This window comes from Schistocerca americana, chromosome 6, assembly GCF_021461395.2.
Source record: "Schistocerca americana isolate TAMUIC-IGC-003095 chromosome 6, iqSchAmer2.1, whole genome shotgun sequence".
In the NCBI taxonomy this organism is placed as follows: domain Eukaryota; kingdom Metazoa; phylum Arthropoda; class Insecta; order Orthoptera; family Acrididae; genus Schistocerca; species Schistocerca americana.
The window spans coordinates 560,875,544-560,897,344 of record NC_060124.1 but is presented as its reverse complement, the minus strand read 5'-3'; the positions used below and the strand labels follow the sequence as shown (position 1 = coordinate 560,897,344).

At 40.0% G+C, this 21,801-nt stretch overlaps 1 protein-coding gene across 1 annotated transcript; it reads left to right on the top strand.

The window, feature by feature from the left end:
- Nucleotides 1–257: 257 nt before the first annotated feature.
- Nucleotides 258–1,352, top strand: LOC124620288 (translation initiation factor IF-2-like). The gene has a single exon (XM_047146957.1). The coding sequence runs from the start codon at nucleotides 258–260 to the stop codon at nucleotides 1,350–1,352; it is 1,095 nt and encodes a 364-aa protein (XP_047002913.1).
- Nucleotides 1,353–21,801: the final 20,449 nt, after the last annotated feature.

Below are 21,801 nucleotides of genomic sequence, written 5' to 3'. Positions count from 1 at the left end.
ATATAATTTCACAATATTTATAATGTCACAATATTGATTGATAAAAAATTATTATTTCCGTTCAATTTAAATATGTACTGAGGAGATGTACCAAAGAACTGGCAATATTTCATGTTAGTTTAATGATTTAAACTATTGTGAATAGATCTTCTTTCAATTTGTATCACATGGAACACATTTAGCAACGTCTTAACATCATCCATTATATCTTTTTGTGACAGGAGCCAGCATTAGCAACAACAGCGGCGTCACCAGCCATGTCGCCTGCTGCAACACTGCAGGTATCGCCAGCCACGTTGCCCGACACAGGAGGAGAGCCAGCAGAAGCCACAAGAGAAGTGGCGTCTCCACCTGCGTCACCATCCACAGTACGAGTTGAACGACCAGCTGCACCACAAGTGGTTGCACCAGCCACTTCACCAGCCACACCAGGAGTTGCCACGGAAGCCACAACACAACTGCAGTCTCCAGCTGTACTGACATCCACAACACAACTTGAACCAGCAGCTGCCACACACGTGGCATACCCAGCCACGTCCCCATCTACAACACATGTCTCAGCAGGCATGACACAAGTGGCGTCGGCACTTATAATCGAAGTGGCGTCACCACCCACAAGAAGAGCAATTCATCGAGCCTCATCACCAGGCAAAACAAAAGTTACATCACCGGCAGCCCGTCTAACCACAAAACGTGTAGCCTCATTACCTTTAGGGCAGGTGGTGTCCAAAGCATCGTCGTCAGCCTCCACACGAATAGCATCCGCCATCCCCATTGCCTGCAACAGCATGCATCTTATCACCAGTCCTGTTGCCAGATACAACACTCATCAAGTCACCAGTCCCGCTGCCAGATACAACACTCATCAAGTCACCAATCCTGTTGCCAGATACAGCACGCGCTGTGTCACCAGTCCTGCTGCCGGATACAACACTCATCAAGGCACCAATCCTGTTGCCAGATACAGCACACGCTGTGTCACCAGTCCTGCTGCCAGGTACAACACCCATCAAGCTACTAATCCTGTTGCCATATACAGCACACGCTGTGTCACCAGTCCTGCTGCCGGATACAACACACGCTGTGTCACCAGTCCTGCTGCCAGATACAACATGCGTTCTGTCACCAGCCCTGCTGCCAGATACAACACCCATCAAGCTACTAATCCTGTTGCCAGATACAGCACACGCTGTGTCACCAGTCCTGCTGCCGGATACTGCACACACTATATCACCACTCCTGCTGCCAGATACAACATGCCTTCTGTCACCAGCCCTGCTGTGGGATACAACACGCGTCCTGAAGCCAATCCTGTTGCTAGCTACACCATGATTCGTGTCGCAAGATTCTGAATGTCATTGAAATATATCATTTGTTCTTATGACACTTTTGATGAAATAAAAACGAAATTTTATGTGTTATATACTGAGTCTATTTTTAATGATGCTGATATATGCGTATGGATACACGACACTGTAATGTGTGTGGATGAACTTTAATGTCATCAGTAATACACAACGTTATAGCCTTCTAGTACTTCACAATTCATCCTAAGGAATTTTCCAGATGACAATTCTACTGCATTGTCAGTTGACATTAAAATAAATCGTTGTTATTTAGAAGTGAAAGGCACGAATGGAGCATTTTGACTACTGTGCAAACAGATAAAAATCTCTTTCATGGCTATAATTGTGCTGAGATATTAGAAAGTCGGGCACGTCCTACAGTTTTACAGATCGATCACGTTTTGAATGAAATTTAAACAGAGACAATGTTGCTGTGTGCCTAGATTGGATATTTGGTTGCAGCTAGTTTACCTTTGGAGTTATTAGTAGGTATATCAACAGAGTCATTTCTCTCAGTTTTGTGGAGCAAGAGTCTGTGTCACCTGCAAAATTTGGCGAGTCCTGCATATTTGCATCAAAACAACCAAAACTTCGATAGTTGTACAGAAACTTTGTACTGCAAACCCCCACCACACTCAATAGAATACACTAGAAAGAACTGATATGAGAAACTTCGATTAATGCTGTTTAGAGTGGGTTGTATCAGACAGAGTCCAAAGATCTGATAACACATCTTCTGTGCTCATATGGTCATGCCAATGTCGCATGTGCATGTGAATCCAAAACTTCTTCCTCCTGCACGTTAAAATTCCAAATAATACATGTCGTAGAACGTATCAGCCACTGAAAATACACATTTCTGCGTTTTGTAAACACTCCAGACAGTAACTGCTGTATATACCTACAAACTACCACAGCCCGGTCCCTTGTTGTCTTTTCCTGAGATGCTGCGCATACTGCTTGATGAGAAATATGGAGGTCTGGAGCTCTTACAATCCCACCATTCTGTCGTATTCCAACCGTACATTGATGACTTTTTTTTACTACTTTCTAGGTACATGTAATGTTGTCAGTCACGCTATTGCTTTCGTGTACAAAACCACTATCTGATTATGACGAACAAGGTTTACACTTGATACCTTCCTGATTCCCAAATTTAGTGTTAAAAAGCTATTAGGCATATATACTTGAGAATTTAGGTATCGAGTAAAGCAAGTCGAACATATTGTACAAAAAAAAATGTAGAAACTCCTCTACAGTGCCTCCTTTCGTAGCGGTACATAGCAGAGTTTCTGCACATCGGAAATGCAATCTACGCCCCATCCCCGAAAATCATATTACTTACAAACTGAAGAGGAACAGAGTCAGTCAAGCTGGGAGAAACGTAGAACTCAAGTATGCGCCCGCATTAACCGTTAGCAGAAGTAATCAGCTGTCATATGAAATAACGTCCGTTGTCTTGGTGTATTCAAAATGAATGCTACAACTGATTCCATTGCTTCAGCTCACGAATTGAACCGGTAGTTCACATTACCTACAACCACAACTGAACCACAAACGAAACAGAGACTCGTTGACTACTTCTTATGGGTAACCGACTGCTGTCACTGAAAAATTCTGTCTGAAGCGTGTTACTTGCAGTACCGTCAATAGAGGCATCAGATCAGCAGGGTTTACTGAAGCACGGGAAACAACCCGTCGGGTTTGACAAAGGACGCCATAAGTTGCTCTTAGATATTAATGCCATAGATAACAAATCGATTGTCTGCTGCGGATAAGCGTCATCATTGTACATTAAGAAGATTGAATGTAGTTTTACAAGACAGGGCTAGATATTGCACAATTTTTTCGTTTGCACTGATTTCAGTAATTGGTTGTTTGCAATTCATTCGGTACTTAATGCCATTCCTAGTGAGTTTGAGACAATTTGGACTAATAGCTTTTTGTTTTATGAAAATTTTTACTTTTTCATTTTCGTTTGTAGGTATGGATTTGTCTACTCCAATAAACCTGGATGATTTAAAGGAGGCTGTGGGTGTAGACATGATGGCCAGGCTTCGATTTTTACAAATGTGTGGTCTTGTTGCTGATTATGTTCGATCTCGTGAGTGCGGTGAACATATGCACCTGACCAGTGTGTCTGCTCGCCGTACTCACGACGTATTCGTATGGCGCTGCAGTAAAGATCGGTTGTGGCGGTCTTTTAGACGAGGAACATGGATCGAAAAATCTAAGCTCGCCTTTAGGGATATCATAAAAATTACATATTGTTGGTGTTTGAGGTATCCTGTGTGGCTGTGCGTGCATGAATGTCGTGTGGGTGAGCGTACAGTTGTAGATTGGTACTCTTTTCTAGAGACGTTTGTGAGGAGTACTTGAAGTATAGAGGGCCGTTTGGGGGCCGGGTGTTACAGTCGAAATCGACGAGTCGCATTTTGGCAGAAGGAAGTACAACAGGGAACCACCTGTAAGATTATGGGTTTGGGGGGCTGTAGTTTCAGGTCAAGAATGTGACGAAGTAATTTTTAAAGTAGGTCCTAATCGAACGAAGGAAGTTTTGGTTACATTAATTGAAGATCATGTTGTAGAGGGTTCCGTAGTGATTTCAGATGGTTTTTCTTCACGTACGGATTTGGGGAATAGGGGTTATCAGCATCATGTTGGTAATCACAGTATTGGATTCAGATCTTTATCCACTGGTCAACTGAAGAGCAGGATACAAATGTGTATGGCGCTATCTTTCGTCTTCCGTAGCACTAGTATCCTATTCTTCAATTGACATACATAGGTCAATTGAAGTACAGAATATGCATGTTATAAATGTCGTTATCTCCCATTCGCTAGTACTACTTTTCTATTCTTCAAATGGTTGAAATGGCTATAAGCGCTATGGGACTTAACATCTGAGGTCATCAGTTCCCTAGACTTAGAACTACTTAAACCTAACTAACCTAAGGACAACACACACATCCTTGGCCGGTGCAGGATTCGAACCTGCGACCGTAGCAGCAGCGCGGATCCAGACTGAAGCGCCTAGAACCGCTCTGCCACACCGGCCGGCTTCTATTCTTCAGTTGTCCTATACAGCTAAACCAAAGAATGGGATACAAATATCACTGCTATTGATTTTCTTGTCGTCGCTAGAAAGACTATAACTTTCACTCGATACTATTAGCATCCAAGGCAAATAAGAAACAACATAAAAAACAAATAAAAATTGTTTCCCATTCTGAAGCACGGAATATAAATTTTGTGTGTGTCGTCCTCTTGCGCCTTCACGTAGTTCAAGTGAGGTACAATGTAAAGTACGTCAGTACGTCGAGTTCCTCGCTTTCGTTAAGAGTATATATATATATATATATATATATATATATATATATATATATATATAGGTCAGCTGAAGAGTAGGATACAAATATTATGTACGTAGATCTTTCCATCGTCGGTAGTACTACTATCTACGTAAGAACAGTCTATAGGTGGTAGCGGAGGCGAAAGAATGAAAGAATCTACACATGATGCAAAATTTCTATCCCGTACTTCAGTCGATCTATATAGTTCAGCTGAACAACGGGATACCAATGCCAACGAAAACGAAGAAATTGACGTACGTTAAATATGTATCCCGTTCTGCAGTTAACCAACACAGCTCGACTGAATTCGAGATACAACTGTTATATATGTGAAGTGAGGTATTCTATGCTACCGCTACCGCTACTTCCATCCCTTCTTTTTCTCTTTCATTTCCACTGAAGTACTAGGACACAAACAAGCGATATTCTTGACATTAAGGTCGACGTATTACTCGCCTTGTTATATGTCTAAAATATTTTTTCCCTACTGTATTCCCTTGTTTCTGAACACTCCTCTCAGCTGTTACATCTTCGTAATAAATGATCTCTGGCAAATTCTGACGTCATTGGTCAAAGCTGACGGGTTGTATCCCGTTCTTCAGTGGGCCCGATCAGCTGTTGCTGGAAATTATCTCATCACAGTCCAAATGATGAAGCTTATTATTGACCCATTTCTGTCCGCTGTAACCCATTATTTCAACCAAGAACGTTCCCTGAGGTTTGCAAACAGGGACTAGTTAAGCCATTACTAAAAAAGACGTTTCCACAGCACCAGCTGATTTCCGACCTATTTGCATTCTTCGTGGAATGTCTAAGGCCTTAGAACGTACAGTCTACGTCCAGGTAACAAACTGTCCATCTACAAACACTCTACTAGACAAACACCAATCACGTTTCCGCAACCATCACAGATCAAACAACAATTCGAAATATTGCGAGTCCCTGCCATCTTGAACCCTACATAGGAGAAATTCCAACTTTTCTCCTTCAGCAAAGTGATGAAAATCTAAATTGGACTGAGCACGTAACTGCAATGTGCACGAAGTTATTAGCATCTCTACGTGCCCCACAAAAATGTAAGGAGCTCTTCCTTTATGACCCAAAAATGAAACTTGTTTACATACTTCTGCTTCCAATTATTTTTTACGGGTATGTTATCTTGCAAGCCTATCCTCACAGGCCTGGAACTGCTTATGAACACCTGTGTCCATTACATCTGTCGTGTTCGACTCACTATCATATGCACAGCTGCGTACAGACAAGAGTAGCGGGCAGGTGGCGGCGATGACGTCATCCAAGTTGGCGGCCATGAGTCATTTGATGGCGTCACCTAAGAATGCGGCCGTGACAGCTGATGACACAAGTACCATTATTCAAGATATTGCCTTTTGGCGAGAAGTTTGAATTTAGGTGGGAAGATAGATCAATTGGGCTTCGTCCACTAACCTAAATACCCTCCCCCAATGGCGGGAAGTTCAAATTCTGTCAGAAGAATGCAACACACCACGGCTACCTCCACTAACCTAAGAAAATGGCGGGAAAATGGGTCAGTTTGGCTACCTCCACAAACCTAAGTGATCCGACCGCCACCTCTTCCTAGAAACTGACAGGAAAAGGACACGGCCTGTGCTGGACATAAGTCTTTATTTCGCATGCAGTCTTTATTTAAACAATTTGATGCAGTTCTCCATCTAGTGTGCTCACCATAGGGTCTGGAGCCCAACTGACCTAGTACACAGCCCTGCCACCAGGGAAACTGTCATCCCTCCTGTGACGTAATCCAAGCTGGCGGTCTGGGGTAGGGAAAATGGCAGGAAAATGACCTGGCCGGTGCTGGGCTGCTCGAGAGAGAAAGGAGTGTACTTTCTTTATTTTGGAACACTTAAATTAGGAACGTATTTCACTTAGTTCATTTATTACACTGATACAAAACACTCACTCTCACATGCTTGGGGCCACAATACACAGCATGCAGACCTGCAAACTACTCATAAATAACGCATGAAAAATGCTCTGCAGACATGCTCACTACTCGTAAACTGTGCAAATAATGCACAGCACGGCCTACAGATCTGCTCACGAAATGATATGGAAGCCATATTTTAACTATATATGACGGTAGTATCAGTTCCCGAAAGAACAGTTACAGTTGATGACCATGCAGCTTTGCTAGAAATGAAATGATAATTAAATGGACACCCTAGCTGCAAACAGGCGTTGATATACTTCATTGGGGACATGTTGAAAATGTGTGCCCCGACCGGGAATCGAACCCGGGAACTTCTGCTTTATGGAACAGATACTACCGTCATATATAGTTAAAATATGGTTTCTTGGCTATTGACCTTCTTGTGCGAACGTACACACTGTGGCCGAACTCGTACAGGATTTGCCACGAGTAATGAGTGTGATAGGCAAACATCTATTAGGCGCACTAAGAATGTAGTGGTGTGGACATGTTGGGAATGTGGGTGTCACAGGGAGCGTGCAAGGGATAAGCCCCTGCAGGTGCACTATTCTCTGTGCACTCGGTGGCTTAGATCAATAGAGCATCTGCCACGCAAGCAGGAGATCCCGGGTTCGAGTCCCAGTCGGGCCACAAATTTTCAACATGTCCCCAATGAAGTATATCAACGCCTGTTTGCAGCTAGGGTGTCCATTTAATAATCATTTCGATGATAAAAATGAGACATATACGTAAGAAACGCTAAATGTCTCAAGAAAATGTCTCCTTCAAGTTGTAGATAGTATCAGCAATAGTCCAGAAATTGCTTCATTACTAGCTTCGAAACAGATAAATGAATTAATTGACAGCATGACATAGCAGTAACTACATTAGGGCTACTATAGTGTTGTATAGAGTGTTATTTTTATTATTATTATTAGAGTGTTAGACACAAAGCATTAACAGCCGTTCAGAATTAAGGAGTGCAGCAATCAAGTGATTTAAAAACAGTAAGTACAGTGCTCACATTATAACTTGATTGATTTTAAATGAGGTTGACTTGCGCAGGTCATGCAAGTGCCGCAATGGACAGGAATAATTCAGGGGTAGTATGGTTTATAACGAGTGTCTACCCTCCCTGTGGATAGTTAGCTTTCTGATCAGAGAAGGAGTTGTGAGTAGCACTTGCGATGCACCACGAATTTCTTCGTCATTCATTCTAACTCACACACACACATTTTAAAGATGAGAGTGTTTCAAGAAAAGTCTTTCATTCTGCGGTTTAGTTGGTGATAATGTGGAGGAATGGGGGCGGAGACAGACACTGGGGTGAGGGGGGGGGGGGGGGGAGGAAGGCAGGGGTACTAGTTAATGTCTGATTGCACTCAGCGGTAATGGTCTAATAAAGGTTGGAAACCACTAATCTAAGCACTGCATCCGTCCGCTGTTTTGCAGCAAACTCTTACAAATACCAAGTGGTTCAAACTACCCACAGTCCCCCTAATATTACATTTTTATCGTACCTTTGGAAAAAACTCATATAGTTCACCATAGACTAAGTTGTGACAATTTCCAGCTAAGTAATTTAATAACTGAAAAGTTAGAGCACCAAAGCGACATTTTCGTGTTGTGTGGTACAACAGAAAACAGATATAAAAATTTATTTAAGTGGGTGTTTCTTTAATTGGCAAATACGGAGAACTGAGGACAAAAATAAAATTTAAAAAAACACTTAGGAAGCCGCTCCGAAAAGCATGATTACATGGAATGACAGTTATGGAAGCGAGTGAGAAATACTTAGTTCCAACATGCACATGACGAATTTAATAGGTTTACAGGAAAATGTGGCCATGAAACATGTTTTAGGGAATAGTAAGCTTTTGTCGAGAACACTCTGAGGTACTGTACGATCATGTAAAAATTTAGATACCGAGCTTATCCCTTGAGTAAGAATGAGTTCTTGAATCTAGGTAACAAATGTGCCAAGCAACCGAAAATAAAACATCTGTACTATAAGACAAAAAGGAAATGGAGTAAATTCTCTACGATTTTATGAAAATACGAGAAAGCTTGGGGCTGAGGACCGCTGAATCGACAAGTTTGCGGCGAGCAGAAAGCTTCAGTAAGGAAGAATTCGACAGATTCTGTGTCAAACTTGGCGAGCTGATGGGGAAGTTCAAGTTTATAACCACGTACGATCGTATTAAAGCTTCTTTGCAACTAGAATGACTTCCATACCCGATACAACTCCTCAAAAATTTTAACGACAAAAATTCAAATGGAGAAAACAATACTAGAAAGTCAACGAGAGGCCCTTGTTGTTGAGACGAGATGTTTTATGATATCATTAACCAACGCATCCTAGAATTGTCTGATGTGAAGAAGGTTCCAGTTCAAACTTCAGAAAACATTGTTACAACAAAAAGGCTCTTGGTTCCGATGGAACCAGACCTCCCCTTACAGGAGACAGATTGTCGTGATGTGGGATGCGTCAAGTATTCTTGTCGTGATGTGGGATGCGTCAAGTATTCTGACGTACATAGTAGGCAGTCGAAGGCATACAGAGCTCCGTAAAACCAATGTAGGGTATGCAGAGCTCCGTAAAACCAATTTAGGGTTGATAAAACAATTCTACACACCAAAGCGTTATGGAAGTGAAGACAGCAAAACTTTGTTAATTTGGTGTCATTGGTATGGAAGCTGCAACCGTTACCATCAATACGGATTTTTGTCGCGAAATATCGAGTCCCACATACTAGCAAATGGCTGCACTGCCTGAGTATGTTGTCGTTTCTTCTCTCTATGCAATACGCTCTCCGAGATGTTCATTACCAAACCTTTCTCCCATTGTTCACGTGTAATGCATGATTGGGCAGGATCAGATACATGCGCCCATATTTTCAGCACGTGTTCATTAGCTTTGTGGCCAGATAAGGGCATTGTACGAATTACTATTAATAATACAGTGGTCTTGTTTTTACGCCTTTCGCAGTTCTTCCATGATGATTACCTGGTAATATAATTCCAGCTGATAATCTACTATTGATTGGTAAGGCAAAATGTCTCGAAAAAGCGTAAATAATATAGATAACTTCTGTAATAACTACGGTGAAGCATTTACGGATCCATTAAAAGGCATGTTTATTATGCTTTGGCTGTAAGACCAGGATAAAAAATGGACACCATATGTATGCTGCACTACGTGTTCGTCAAACTTGAATCCGTGGATGACTAGAAAAGTATGTCATGTCGCACATGGAGCACCAAGGATTTGGAGGAAACCCACCAAGAATACTTTTATTTCTGGACGTTTCCCCCTACAAACAAAGGCCTCCCCGTGAAGAAAAGATGTACGTTTGTACATCGCAAATATACCCTCTGCAATTCGCCCAGTGCCTCATGCCAACGAACTTCAGTTCCTGAGCTCCCAGAAAATGCATCTGTGAGCTGTGATGGAAGATAACTGTGCTTTCATAAACGAGTATGAAAATTAGCTGCCATCAGCTTCAACAGATGCAAACTTCTCTCCAAGCACATAATCTTCAAATCACATGATGACACAAAGGGAAATCAGTGGCATCATCAGGGATCTAGAATATTTGGCTTCACTTTCATAACAGTGGAAGTACCTACACGACTCCGAGAAAGTGACAACCTTTCGCGCTAGTTGAAAAGAATATGAATAGCCTTTTTTTCATTTTTAAAGAAAACATTCTGCAAAGACGTAATTCGTCTGATAGGCATAGCATATGAAGCATTGGTCTGATCAATGGAGACTGTTCATCGATGATTCGAAGACACAAAGTCTCGAAGCAGTACTTTTACATAATGACAATGAGTTTACTTTCACTTCTGTGGCGTACGCCACCAAAACAAAAGAAATAGATAAAAATATGAGAAACGTCTTGCTAGGAGCAGATCACGCGAGACACCAGTACGATGTGTGTGGGGATTTTAAAGTTATTGCCGTTTTATTGGGGATGCAATCCGCCTACATCAGGTACTATTGTTTCCCTTGCTAGTGGGATAGCCGTGCTAGAGACAAACACTGTTGTCCGAAGTAATATCCCTGTGTGAGTAAATAACTCCTGGAATGAAATATATATTGTTTCGCTCCCAGCAGTATGTATAAATCTGGAGCTTAGGAAGAATTTTGTAAAATCCTGCACAAACCATACGATTGCTGGGTAAAGATGTAAATAAAGGCAGATCTGTCATCATATCAGTGAGGGCAGAATTTCTAAAATCAGTTCCTGGACTGATTCAGTGTCCTTGTTACTGAACTCCGAGGGGCTTGGTGATTAACTGTTTCTGGAAAACGAGAAAGTAAATGTGCCTGTGTAACAAACGTCTGCGAATGCCAACGAGCATGCTACGGTTCGTTCGCCTGGTGTAGGAGGCAGTTCGTACACCAACTCACGCCATCATCGTGGCGTGGAGCCACAACCTGTAGTAACAGTAAAGTCTGTTGTCTGATGAGGACTCACCGTACAGCGCAAAATACATCCGAAATGTGATGCAGCTCATTCTCTAGGAGTTCCTGCATCAGGTAGGTGTGCTCTCATGGTAGGTGCGTGTGCCTACTCTCACATCTCGCTCTATCCAATACGCTCTCCGAGGTGTTCATTACCAAATCTTTCTCCCATTGTTCACGTGTAATGCATGATTGGGCAGACGCTACCCCAGTGTGCGTTATAAACATCAATACGATGACTGTTTCAGACAGCAAGTGAAAGTGGCTTGGAAAACTACTTCCCAATAGAATGTCAGACACATCTATTGTCTCCTTCACGCAACACTGCGTTGTATCATGAACAGACCACAGAAATACTGACATTTCTTTTCCAATAGAGTCTCTCTAGGGGAGTGCGACCCTGTCAGTAACTGATATGCCAGGCCGTTCATGGTGATAGTCGTCTTAATCGTTGTCGTCTTAAATTTTTTCCTCTCTGATCCGTTTATACTGCTCGCAAACTCTTGTCTTAGTCATCGCAGATTCATGGAAACGAAACGTGTTATGTTTGTTTACGTGTAGCTTTGTGTTCGTAACGCAGGAGTTTTTGCATTACCTCATGCTTATCTCTTTACAATTACGTGGAAATGCCGTCGTTTATATTCATATGTGACGCGATAGAATTTGATTAGTTTTATTTGAGGTCACATGCCTCCGTGTGTATGTACACTTTGTATTCAGTAGGAAGGGTAAATGTTTTGTAGTTGCACTGCGATGATGTATATTCTTCATCTTCATTTGATTCATGATCAAAATATACACATAGACATACTAGCAACTAACTCATTTCTTTGAGATGCAGCCCATTTTCTCCTTTGGTACCTATAACACCCGTCGTAAATCTCTTCTTCTTCTGCGCCGTGTCGATGCACTGGGCGCTGCAATATAAAAAACTTATAACTAACTTCAAAACTAATTGTGTTTCGTAGCTCATAGCCCACTCATATACCCGGTCATCACGTTTCTTCGGAGACGTTTTTCATATGTCATTCTCATTTGTTTATATATTTATTCACTTGCATTTTTTATTCTTTTTATTCATTTACCCTGCAAAGAAAGGTACTCTGACATCTCGTACGGTATCTTATATTTTGTTAGCTAACACGTCCTGTGTGTTTCGTTGTAATGATTTCTTTTAGCTCTAATTACACTGTATGTATCTTAGTATTGACGCAACGTCACATGTTGATATAATATTACATTTTTCCGTTCCCTGATAGTAAATATAGTTGTTATGTGTTATTAATTATTATGAAATTGAGTTTGATACTTGTGCAGAATCGCATTTCTATTTGGTTGGGCCTGCCATTGGCTGAGGCTGTGACGTCACGAAGGAACCGCCGCTGCCTCTGGAACAGCGCTACAAATCGCAGCCCGCGCATTCACGAGACGTATTTGTGAAATGTTTCAGTTTCTACAGAAATAGTAAAAGGTAAATTGTTATTCTGCTATTTCTAGAAAGTTACTGCTATATTCTGTAACTTGTCCAGCTTTTAAACATACACTGCTGAGTGCCGACTTTAATTAAATAAAGCGTCGTTACATCAAACTATACAAAAATAAGTGCAAAGTACAGTCTGTTTTGCAGTTCTCTACGAAGTTAACGTTCGAAATGAGCATTCAATTTTCTAACTTTGGCTCTGGGAAAAGTGTTAACTTGTAGACAAGCTCTATGTAACGCTCATTTATATTCTGTTTACTTCATGTCATTTTCACTCAAGAAATTATGCAATTGCCTTATTTGTAGGAAGCATTTGAATTACCTACCTGAACTGCCACAAACACGCACACACACACACACACACACACACACACACACACACACACACACACACACACACATTCTTAATTTTCTCACACCTCAAACCTTTGGCTTATATTTTTATCAGGGTGGATGTATAATGTTTGCCCTAGTTGTTAAAATTCACTTATATAAAAGGGCACTGAATAAAATGTAGCACTGAAGGATTTAAATATCTTGCTGGACGGGCCTTGGACGTTTTTACGATCATCCATCGCCAGTCGAGGTAAAGAGCCGGTTAAGACTGTTGTTGTTGGGAGCAAACGCTCATGATATTCCACTTTCAAATGCATCGTCTGTTGAGCCAGATGAAGAAGGAAGATTCGTGACTGCAACTGTTTTTGGCAATATCCTGCCTGATATGTCTGAGGCGTTGGCAATGGTTGAAGGAAAGATGGAGATACAAGATTTAGATTTTGGAGTAGGAGAATCGGATGTACCTCCAATGTCACTGTCTTCTGATTGTAGCACTGAAGGATTTAAATATCTTGCTGGATATGTAGCTTATCGATGCAGACAGTAAGACAGATCACTGGCCACACGCACTGGAGAGTTACTGACACTGGCTGAGGAGACATCGAGAGGATGGCTGGGCATGGTTTCTCGTGGGGGTTTGCTTGTGCCTTCAGAAACGTGGCTCGAAACAATTAGCAAATTTGAATTAATTTTTGCCCAGATCCATGGACACAATAGTTTGTCCAGGGAAACTGGTGTCATCAAGAACCTGTGCGCTATACTTACCGAGCGATTCCCCACTATTCACCCAGAAATCATTAAAATTTACGCTAGGACGAGAACATTTATCCGACTGCGTTGGCTGTCGGCAAAGGACAAGTTGAAGAAAGCACTTGCCGCTCAGCAACGGAAAGCAAGGAAGTGGTATTTGTCATCGCTTTAGAATGTAAATAAACAATATTTGTGAAAGTTAAATAATATATAAACTTAGTGATAGAAGTGAAGGTCCTCTGACTGTGTTTGCTTCATAACTAGCAAGACTCTACACTGACAGTGTCAAGGATTGGCTTGTTGTTTCCCACATTACATACCAACTTTGCTAAACGGCGGACTCGGTAAGTTAATTTACCACTATTTCAAGTAAATCTTATTTTACAGCACTTTTTTTGATTCAATGCCCTTTTATATAAGTGAATTTTAACAACTAGGGCAAACATTATACATCCACCTTGATAAAAATATAAGCCAAAGGTTTGAGGTGCCAGAAAATTAAGAATGTGTGTGTGTGTTTGTGTGTGTGCGTGTGTGTGTGTGTGTGTGTGTGTGTGTGTGTGTACGTGTTTGTGGCAGTTCAGGTAGGTAATTCAAATGCTTCCTACAAATAAGGCAATTGCATAATTTCTTGGGTGAAAATGACATGATGCAAACAGAATATAAATGAGCGTTACATAGAGCTTGTCTACAAGTTAACACTTTTCCCAGAGCCAAAGTTAGAAAACTGAATGCTCATTTCGAACGTTAACTTCGTAGAGAACTGCAAAACAGACTGTACTTTGCACTTATTTTTGTATAGTTTGATGTATAGACGCTTTATTTAATTAAAATCAGCACTCAGCAGTGTATGTTTAAAAGCTGGACAAGTTACAGAATATAGCAGTAACTTTCTAGAAATAGCAGAATGACAATTTAGCTTTTACTATTTCTGTAGAAACTGAAACATTTCACAAATACATCTCGTGAATGCGCGGGCTGCGATTTGTAGCGCTGTTCCAGAGGCAGTGGCGGTTCCTTCGTGACGTCACAGCCTCAGCCAATGGCAGGACAGAACGCTTACTGCTCAACCTTATTTTTTTACGGACCTTGGTTGGGACGTGAGTTAGCCTGATGCTCTTGCGCAAGGTCAATGTCTCTTCCCTAGTACTGACATAAGCATGCATTGCTGAGCACACACAGCTGAGTCGGACGCTGCTCCAGTTTGCATTTCGCTTCGCGTAAAGCTGTGTTTCTACACTTCCTTCTAGTCAAATGTTTGTCTTCACTTACAAAACAAGAAAATTACTTAAATCTATACATATTTCACTCAAAAATACACATACTAATTTTTTTTACTTATAAAACTATGACATTACCTATAAATATATTTTATGACAAGGAAACTACTGTGATATTGGGTGACTACTCGTGAAAAGATTTTAAGTCTTTGTGAGGATGGAAACATTTGTCTCTCCCTGCTCTTTCATATACCAACCTATAAGTTCCAGGATAAGGTATTTTTGCAATAATATAGGGCCATGAGTATAGTAAACGCAATTTTTTATTTAGCTTACCGATCTTTGTCGATTTGGGATGTGTTCTCAAGAGGACTCGTTGCCCTTCAAAAAAATTTGTAACTCGTTTTAACTTTCTACTGCATATTCTCTTTCTGTATGTTGCTCTATTCTCCAGTGTGATTACTGCTTGCATGATTTTATCCTGTAAAGTTAACTCTCTAGTAGGTAATTTTGGTATGGGTGATTCCCATTCGTCAGTTTGTTCTGTGTTAAACATCTGTTCATTAGGAGTGAAACCTGTGGAAGAGTGGGGGAGATTGTTGCTATTTGCATAAATGAAGTCACGTATTCAATCCATCGTGAATGCTTATTGTGAGCGTATGTCCTTATAAATCTATTAAATTCTTTAAACACCCGATTCTGCACAAGTATCAAACTCAATTTCATAATATGCTTGTGGATGGAAAGAACTTACCAAGATGTGTTTAATGCCCTGTGTATTCATGAATTGTTTCCAGGTTCTTCCCACGAAACTGCCTACGTTGTCTGTTAATAATACTTTAGGTCTACCTACTCTTCGTAAGTAATCCTCTTCAGTTCTCTTTATCATGCTACTAGCTGTAAAGTTTGATGTATTTTGTGAAAATATCATAAAGAGCTATTTTGTAGTTGACACCTCCTTTTGCTCTGGGTTATGGCCCTCTGATATCCAGAGAAACCATTTCCAGTGGAGCTTTGGTTAGAATGGGGTGTAGTTCTGTAAACTTTGACATGTTGTATCGATTTGGTCTTTGGCAAATACCACACTTTCTTAATATTTGTGAAACACGTCGTCGTAAATTAGGAAAGTAACAAAATTTGCAAATCTTGTCTGCACATTTTGTTACTTCGTGGTGTCCGCATACTTCGTGTTTTTCTATGATAAATTCTTCGATATATTTATCTCGAAGGCATACACACCAATGGTTAGAACTTTCGTGCTTCCGGTGAAACAAAACGGCATTGTATAACTGATACCCTTTACTTACCTTATGGTTTATATTCTGGTTAAGATTTTGTATTACCTTTTTCAACCTATTGTCCTGATGTTGTATCATTCAGATGTGTTTACAGAAGTTTTTGTAGTCTGATTTTTGTGTGTTACTTTGCATCAATAATGTTCGGATTTCTTATTCGTGTTCAGAAAGTTCACTGAACTCGTCTAGTCCCTGCGGTAAACTGGATAGTGCAACTACAATAAGATTCTGACTGCCTTTTATGCATATTATTTCAAAATTGAATTCCTGTAGGTACAAACACCACCTCGCTAGTCTTCGGTGTAACAGTTTACATGTTAAGAGAAATGATATTGATTGGTGATCAAAATAGACTTTAGTGTTTTTACCACAAAGAAAATACTCAAATTTCTTAAATGCCCAAATTACTGCTAAACTTCTCAGTTCTGATACGGAATATGATCTTTCTGCCTCTGATAAAGTTCTGCTGGCAAAGCTAATGACTTTGGGTACTGTTTTCCCTTCTTCTTCTTGTATCTGGAACAAACATGCCCCCAGCCCCTGAAACAAGGTGTCCGTGCTTAAATAAAAGTCCTTCAACATGTCAGGATGACTGAAAATGTTTGCTGATATTCATGCATTTTTAATTTTGGTAAAGTCCTCCTGGTATCTCTCATCCCATAAGCAAGGTTTATTTAGTCCTTGATATGCTTTCAATTGTTTTTTGTTCCTTGGGTCTGGACAATTACGTATGGCATCTAGTTTCTTTGGGTCTGGTAATACAGCCTGTTCTGATATGACATGTCCTAAAGGTTTTAGATGTTCTTTGCCAAAGTTAGATTTTTTAAGCTTTTCTGTTACTTTGTACTCTGTAAATCTCTGAAATAATTTTTTCATTATACTAATGTGCTCTGCCTAAGATGATGTGGCTATTAACATATCGTCAACATAAATGGTAACCTTACTGAGCAATTCTGGTCCTAAGACACTATCCAAAGTTGATATAAATGCGTCTGCGCTAATGTTTAAGCCAGAGGGTAGAACCTGAAATTCCGAACTCCTGCCATTGCAGACAAATGCTGTGTATTTTCTACTCTCCTCATGTAACTTCATTTCCCAGTAGAGTTTTTTTAGATCGAGGGTGCCAAAGTATTTGGTGTTATGAAATTTTAGTAACTGTTCATCCAAATTATCTCGATTTGTTCCTATTGATACTAGGATTTTGTTCATGCCTCTAGCGTCTAAAACTAGTCATACTGATCCATCAGGTTAGCTAATTCGTAGTGTTGAACTGCAATATGGTGAAAAGGATGGCTGTATGATTCCCCATTTGCACATCTGACTTGTTTACTACTTAACTGCTTTACGGTCCGCAGCTCGTGGTCGTGCGGTAGCGTTCTCGCTTCCCACGCCCGGGTTCCCGGGTTCGATTCCCGGCGGGGTCAGGGATTTTCTCTGCCTCCTGATGACTGGGTGTTGTGTGCTGTCCTTAGGTTAGTTAGGTTTAAGTAGTTTTAAGTTCTAGGGGACTGATGACCATCGATGTTAAGTCCCATAGTGCTCAGAGCCATTTGAACCATTTGAACTGCTTCACGCTTTGTCCATGATATGGGATAAAACACAACACAAAACGTTTCGTGAGGATAGACTTAAGTTTATGTTCATTATCTTTGATTACTCCTGGATTCTTATTAAAAACATTTGCATACTTAAAAAATTCAGAAAGTTCTTGACGTTGTGCAGTATCTAGGATATTTGATTCGTTCAATTTTTGTTCTACTAATTCATGGTTAACTTCAGTGTCGGTATCGTGTTCGTTATCACATTTGTTCAAAAAATACGTGGTGGGATATGAAGACTGTACAGTGACACTGGATTCTTGGTTTACGTTTTCATACCTCTCCGGTGTGTTAATCAGGCTGACAGAAAATCTTTGGTCTTTCACAATTTAGTGGCACTTACCATTACCTATGTCCATTTGAGTTTTGTAAGTTCTACATGTGTCCACACCTATTGAGCAGTTAACTGTAAGTTTCTCTACTATTAAAAAATTACAATTCACAGAAAATTGTTCAATGTGCACGATGATAAGAGCTTTGTGTTTTACTAATTTGATTTTGCCATCGGTCGAGGTTTGTACTTTGCAATTTTGCTGGCGGAACAGCAAATTTATTCCGTCTTTTTAAGTCAGTAAAAATGCTTCAGACATTAAATTAGCCGTGGACCCAGTGTCAAGTATTAACTGTGTGTCTATAGCAAAAATTTTCACCCTGATAACTGCGTGCTCCTGCTCTTCTAGTGTATTTTTCGTCTATTCTAATTCATGTTGGTATAGATCGTCTTTTATGTCTCCTTGCTCATCGAATCATACGAAACATGTTTGAAAATCTGATTTGCCCCAATCGCTTGTAAGATATATATTATGGGGCTCAACTATGACCGATTCGGGTTTTTCTGCAGTGTAGTCTGATCTACTTCTGTGCGCAGAACAATTTCTGTCAGTTCTACTGTGTGATAGTTTCTCCAGTTTGTATAATTACCAGCTCTTGACATACTTTCTCATGTGTTCATATGGCTGTTGTGAAATGTAGCCGTATTATGATTTTATTGCGCAAAGGTTGGCTGCACTATGGTATGTGCTATATTATTGTTGTTGCCACTCGCTGGCCATTTGTACGGCTGACTGCTTTTATTTTCACGCGGTGCATAATTTTGAGATGAGGGATTGAAATTAGCTTGTGGATGGTAATCGTTGCTGTTATACGGAAAGTTTTGTTTAAATCTTTTGTTCTTGCTTTTTTCATTCCCTTGGTTAATGTATCCTTGCGGTTGTGCGTACCAACTTTGCTGTATGTTCACATCTGGCTTTTTGTATTGAAAATTAGAGTTATGTTGTTGTGGTGTTTGGCTGTCTGATGCTCTATTTGTTATTACTCGCTTCTCATATATTAGGTCGATTGAGTCTAGAATGGATAGAAAACATTCTGTGCTGTGCCCAGGTGTAGTAACTAATTTTTCACGAATATGTGATGGCAAACGACTTTTTCAAATTTTTAAAACATCAACATGAGAAATAGGATTCGTCCAGTAACATGTTTTATTGAGATGCTTCACAAAATACCCTGAGAAGGAACCATATTTGCTATTAAAAGGGGCGGAGTTAAAAACCTCTCGCCTGTTTGAAATCAATCCTATTGTTGAAATTATTACGGTTACAGGAAGAATAATTCTTGATTTTTGAGACTTAATCTTCATAGAGCATGAATTTTCGGTACATAATATAATTAGGGCTGAGAATCTAATACATATGTAATACTAAAGTGTAATTGTAGTTAATACAACTATAATAGTTATAATAGTTGTTATGTTGTTTTCTATTAATGATTGTATTACAATTCATTTTGGTAGGAATCCAAGAAATGGGTGGTAAACCACCTACAGATAGAAGGGATAAGAATATAATGAATTTAATTTCAGCTTTTATGTTTCTAGCTGAATAGATATGGTTTATGAAGAATAGATTTATTTGCTTGAATAATAAGACTATGATTAGTCTTAGTAGTGCATGAATAATAAAGTATAGTTCCCAGATGTTTCCTCTGACTGTTAGAGATCGTAACGCTGCACTAGCAAATTCCCCATTCTGATAATAGAGCGTCACTAAAAGCGCCTTTTCAGGTAACGTCAACATGCTGCGACTGCTGGCGCATCTGATGCTCTCTCTTATTAGAGCTTGTTTTGCTTCTAATAAAACCCCATGTCATTCAAAGCATGTGTGTCAATTTTTACATCTCTATCTACATTATTCCGTGGTTTATGAAGTGATCAAATTTATACTTACTTTTTGATCACCCAGTACATAGATACGCGCTGCTAACACCGCCACCGCCCACGGTCAGGCAAAGTAGCAACTCAGCGACAGTAGTAATTTAAATTAATGTAGTGAGGTGGAAGTACGTTAAAAACAGGGTACAGAATACATGAAGGCGGAAACACGATCCGGGCACGGTTCAGGAATCTTTTAATAGCATCAGGCAATACATTAGTGCAAAGAATTGACAAACATATTTTCAATGGTCATGAATGGGACTACTTAAAGTGCGTAAGAGTTGTTCTATAGGTCAGTACGTGAAAGAATGAAATTTTTCACGCACTATTCGAGAGTAGAACAGAATTGGAGGGATCAGGTAGTGGTACCGAAAGTACCCTCCGACAAACACCATTAGGTGGCTTGCGGAGTATGACGTATATTCGGAAGTCAGTTTGGCATATTTCGTATTTGAAGCAATAATTTTTGCCTTTAGATATTTCACTCCTTAATTTACACTTATGCTCAAAAGAGACACGATTATGAAAACGCTGTAATATATGGACACTGAAACATTGTGTAGCAACTGTAGGACGCAGTCACTTAACAGCGTATATGTATCGTCATCTGGGTTGCCTGTCAACAATGCAGTGTCGCTTGAAGCGATCTGCGCTGTTGCCCAGGAACATTGCGAGTCCGTATAGTTCTCGTGCGCTCTAGTATTGTTTCGAGGTGTTCTGAAAAAACCGTAACTTAACAGTTAACTTAAAAAAGAAAGTTTGAAAGCTTCGTATTACCATCTGAGAAGAAGCCTAAACGTCCATTTTTTCCAGCCGTACTCCAGTTCTTCGGAACAGGTATGTAATAAGTGGTCCTTTCTGTCCTTGTCCGCCGTTAGACAGAAATCAATTTCATACACACAGGATCGAATTACTTTAAGTACTTCAAAATTACACATAAAGCTGATACAACTGCTTAGGAAACAGTACAAGATACATAATAACACAAGACACACACATTATGCATTCAGACTAAACATTTGCTCGTAGAGGCAGGCCTATACATCTACTCGTTTGAAAAACATAGAACGTAGTTCGGATTTATTGTTTTCATAGCCGTCTAGCAAATTTCTTTAAATTAATTTTGGAATAATTTTCTATTAAAGTATTCGAACATCTTGGCTGTTCTCTCTCTAACCCAGTTTAGGTGTTTCATTTATTAAATTACTAAGCAACTTTTTTCTGTGTGTGAATGGTTAGTCTTAATATTTGTGTGTGCGTAATCCATATCTTCCACGGCACTCCTGGTTCCAAATGATCGTGTAATTGATATATGTTTTTCAGTCGGTTTTACCGACAATATTCAGTACTAACAGTCCACGGTAAATTAAGGTTTTCCTATTAAATATACGTTTGTTCGTAGCTTCTATTTGTAAAATTTAATTCTAAAGGAAATGCCGTTACTGACATTCAGTGACTCACCCGATATTTGTTCAGTTCCCTGTCAAGGTTCTCGCAGGCCAGATTAGCTCAGACGTGTATGATTTTTAATATATTTAGGAGCACTTAACAAGCTGATTCTCCTGCAGAATTAATCAAGGATTATCAAGCTATATCAAAACTCCATACTTTTTCCTGAACCTAATCCTATCCATTAACTGTTTTTTTTTTTTCTTTCGAAGCAAATGTGCAGGGTAATTAAGTAGTAGGTGGTGGCTCGAGATACCGTCTTTAAGAAAATCCCAGTTGAAGTTCACATAATACTGTTTCATGCTACGTAACAGAATAATTATCCATCGACCGATCTAACTGTGTA

Coding starts and splice junctions, on each gene's coding strand:
- LOC124620288 (XM_047146957.1), top strand. CDS start 258: ATGTCGCCTGCTGCAACACTGCAGGTATCGCCAGCCACGTTGCCCGAC.